Below are 4512 nucleotides of genomic sequence, written 5' to 3'. Positions count from 1 at the left end.
ACCTCCTTCTACTCTGTTTTGATCCTTAAACCAAGCACCTTGTTGATACAAAACAACCCCCTGTTGAAGCAATATAAACACCCCCTGTTGATACAAAACAAACAAACCGGGGCTCCCCCTGATGAACCAAGAGAAAGGACACCAAAGTGGAAAGAAAATGTGGCAATCAAGTTTATTAGAAACAAAAACCAGCACACAAACTCACAAGAGAGCTGGGCCAGCCGACCGCCATAGCCAAAGGCGGCGGTCGGCCGGCCAAAAGTGAGGCTCGGGGGTGGAGGTTTTTAGAGAGAGAGGTTCAGGCGGCGGTCGGCCGGCCAAAAGTGAGGCTCGGGGGTGGAGGTTTTTATACTGTTAGTAGTTTGATATGCAAGATAAGCCATGAAGGAAGATATTACTATTATTATTATTTTGATATGTAAGACAATGAAGCAAGAAATTATTAGAACTGACACTTGGTTTGTATTTCAGATTTAGAAGAAGCAGCAAAACCTTTGGACGAATATGCATCTTTACGAGAGTTCTTTGTTCGCACCCTTAAAGAAGGTTCTAGGCCAATTGATTCTGACCCATGTTGTCTGGTAACTGGTAACCAGCTTCTTGGACATCTTGTTGGTCCAATTTCTCTCACTTTAAATTGTTGCTGACAATTGTATAATATCTGTGTACTCTTTGCTGTTGTGATTGTAGATTAGTCCAGTGGATGGTACTATTCTAAGATTTGGAGAGTTGAAAGGAGCCGGTTCCATGATTGAGCAAGTTAAAGGATTCTCCTATTCTGTATCTTCTCTTCTTGGTGCAAGCCCATTTCTTCCTGTGATAGCTGAGGAAGATATTCAACAAGATAGTAAGGGACAAGAAATAATTCCAAGAGATGAGAATAAAAAGTCTTGGTGGAGAATTAGTCTGGCTTCTCCTAAAGTTAGGGACCCCCCACCAGCAAGGTAATTATATATATGTATCCCAACTTATTTTCATTCATCAAGCCTATTTGTTTTGCAGATTTGTGTTCATACTTTTGTGATACGATGCATGTTGACAAGATGAGAAAAATCAAAATGCAAGTTAATCTATACATTAGATTTCCATTGCAGTCTAACAAGGGGCCTTTTCTACTGTGTAATTTACTTGAAGCCTGGAGATTATCATCGAATACACTCTCTAGTTGATTGGAATGTTCTTGTTCGTTGGCATTTTTCAGGTATGGATCATGGTCATAATCATTGAGAGATATATATCCAAGTATGTTAGGAAATGGTCATACGCCTATGTTGTTTTGTCTTGATTAATAATTTCTATTTCAATGACTTTTATTCAGCTTGCTTGAATTTCTTTTTGTCTTCATTTCTTTTAAATAAATTCAATGGGGAATATACACTGGAACTTCACTTTTCAACTTGTTGGGAGTAGGGGCTTCCACTGGAACTTACTTTTTTCTATCAAAGGGAAGAACAGAATAGGTGGGGAGTAAAATAATATAAATGTAAGAAACTGGAATGAAGACTGGTGGCATGTCCATCAAGAAGTTTTTGCTAGAGATACACCTCTGTTTGATAATGGTGCTGCGTTCCTTGACGTTTGTCAATCATGAATGTAGCATCTGTAGAAATATCCTTTGTTTCTCTCTTCCTTGGGCCTCGTAATGCATCCTTTATCCGCTTGACAATATCACATTTTAGAGAGATGTTTGGATACTAATTTTTCAAAGCCCTTTGAACCAAAGAAAAGAGATGGCTCCTTCATGTCCAGATAGTGCGATCAGAAAAATATATCTTTTTTTGGGTGAATAATCAGAAAAATATATCAATAGATCAATAAACATTTCTTCAATGCTAGAGTAGCCCTCCATACCCAGTTGCCTGAGTTGCTTTCAAATTTTCACTTGTATCCATTTAGTCTTATTACTTATCTGATTTATCAAATCTTGTTTGCCAATTTTCGACACTTATCATTGTTTTTACAGGTCGGCTTTTCCCTTTGAATGAACGTGCTGCAAGAACAATCAGGAACCTCTATGTTGAGAACGAAAGAGTATGTCTTATTACTATTTTTTTCTAAAATATATATTGCTGATCACAAAGGGTCAAATTAGCATTATATGAGGTTTAAACAATTTTTACTAATTTAAAAAGCATCAAAAGGGAGTGTGATATAATTCCCCAAAATGCGTTAGTTCTCAGGTTTTGTATAATTTCATAATCCTATATGCCAATATCCTTTTTTCTAATTATTGTTTGTCCATTCCTATGGATGATATGAGTGCTTCACACATTTTTATTGTTGTTTCCCCAGATTGTGCTTGAAGGCCGATGGCAAGAAGGTTTTATGGCAATGGCAGCAATAGGTGCAACAACTATTGGGTCAATTGAGGTGAAGTGTCCCTTTCTCGGTACGATATACCTTTATTTTTGTTATTTTTATTCCTCATTCTTATCCTGTTCTGATGCATGAGATCAACTTTGATTACTGTTGCTATGTTTACATCAATCTTCAGTTTTAAACTATTCTGATCAAATCTGGAAGTGTCGTAAACTTATATGCACTGTTCCTCGATGGGCTCCATCACATTTGAAATGGTTGTAATTTTGCATATTTAGGTTCTCCTACTCAACTTGCCATTGTTGTTATTGACTTCTGTGTGAACTTGCACATGACAGCTTTTCATTGAACCTGAACTCTGGACAAATCAGCCAAGAAAGAATTTACTGCACTCGGAGCCACCTGAAGAACGGGTTTATGAACCTGAAGCTGTCGGTGTGATGCTTAAGAAAGGGGATGAGGTTAGAGATGCATTAACATTAGTGCCTTCAAAATTTGGACACACTTTATAACTAGTCATCTTTATGAAAGAGCAATACTAGTAGTTTAAATTACTTCGTGTATTGATTAATACTTCACAAGCAAACATTTACATAAACCTGTTCATTGAAAAACAAAAACAAAAAAATATGTTATTGCATATTCAAGTATTGGAGTTACTGATATGAAATCAAGATTTTTTTTTTTTTTTTTTTTTTCTAGATCTGCTGTCATTTGAAGTTGGTGTGTGATGTATTATTTGTGCTAAATAGTTTTGGTATTATGCTTTAGTCTTTTGAAGTTCATAATAAATTTATTATATTCGGTGTCCATTCATCGTTTTAGGTGGCTGCTTTCAACATGGGATCGACAGTGATACTCATATTCCAAGCTCCTATATCAAAATCACTAGAAGATGATTCTGCTTCATCGGAGTTTAGGTTCTGTATCAGACGTGGGGATAGAATCCATGTTGGAGAAGCACTGGGAAGGTGGCATGATTCATAGCAACCAGTCCCCATGTATCTAATTTAGCAAAGACTCGTTTTGTATGGATACGATTTTGCAAATGCTGACAATCATTTTTTGAGCTGATCAAATTTTTGCTTCACGTTACTTGTAAGGATAGAGGCTATTATATAAAATTCTGGTTTGTTTCCAAGTGATTTTAACAAGCTTGAATTTTGGATTTTTAATATTTTTATTGATTTTGTTACAGGTTTTACTTTTTGTGACGGCACTAAACTGTCGCAAAAAATAAAAATTTTATTATTTAAAATAGAAATTTTATTATTTTTTTAATACTTTTTGCGACAGCAGTACACTGTCGCAAAAAATAGAAATTTTTATATTTTTAATATTTTTTGCGACGGCACCACACCGTTGCAAAAACAGTGTTCTTGCCGTTGCAAAAAAAAGACAATTAGCGACGGTATTTTTTGCCGTCTCAAATAACATTTTTAGCGACGGTAAAATTGTGCCGTCACAAAAAGTCAAGAAATTTCAAACGTTATTAGCGACTGTAAAGTGCCGTCACAAAAGGCTAAAATGCCGTCGCAAAACATTAGCGACGGCACTGTGCCATCGCAAAAACTCTTTTGCAATGCCCCCAATTGCGACCCCTCTCTTGCCGTCGCAAAAAATTTTTTGCGACGACATTAAGAGTATTAGCGACGGCATTTACCGTCGCAAAAAGCTGAAATTTTAGTAGTGCATGTAATAATTCGACACGAGTTGTGTGTAGCACTACTAATTTGACATAATTATAACTCTTAAATATTAGTGAACTATATGTGAGACATATTATATTTTTGAGAGTGTAAAAATGAAGTAAGGATTCTCTAGAGTTTTTTTTTCCTAAAGTTTCCTAGAGTGGTGCATTGTGTGGTTGAGATTTAATAACAAGTCACATCAATTTTTCAGCATTAAATCTCAACCACACAATACACCACTTTAGGAAAAAAAACACTCTAGAGGATCCTTGGTGGTAAAAATGAGGTGTTAAAGAAAAATAATAATGTTATATGAGTAATACTACATCTACGTAAAAATCTTACTAAAAGTATTTATGTCCAAATATTATTGAAAATTTAAATATATATATATATATATATATAATTTTTTTTATAACCAATCACATTTGACCATTTATATTTTTAGTATACATAGACTTAGTCATGTTATATTTACAACAATGATTGAAATCCCTTTTTT

At 35.1% G+C, this 4512-nt stretch overlaps 1 protein-coding gene across 1 annotated transcript; it reads left to right on the top strand.

The window, feature by feature from the left end:
• The first annotated feature begins 381 nt into the window (after positions 1-381).
• Positions 382-3413, top strand: LOC145800101 (phosphatidylserine decarboxylase proenzyme 1, mitochondrial-like). The gene is made up of 8 exons (XM_082889745.1): positions 382-418; positions 472-581; positions 691-944; positions 1095-1201; positions 1964-2031; positions 2293-2370; positions 2658-2780; positions 3145-3413. Exons 1-8 carry the CDS (start codon positions 382-384, stop codon positions 3304-3306), a joined length of 939 nt encoding a protein of 312 aa, XP_082745871.1. The 3' UTR covers positions 3307-3413.
• Positions 3414-4512: the final 1099 nt, after the last annotated feature.

This window comes from Camellia sinensis, chromosome 10, assembly GCF_055761805.1.
Source record: "Camellia sinensis isolate YWXY chromosome 10, ASM5576180v1, whole genome shotgun sequence".
In the NCBI taxonomy this organism is placed as follows: Eukaryota; Viridiplantae; Streptophyta; class Magnoliopsida; order Ericales; family Theaceae; genus Camellia; species Camellia sinensis.
This window is presented reverse-complemented; position numbering and strand designations above follow the sequence as displayed.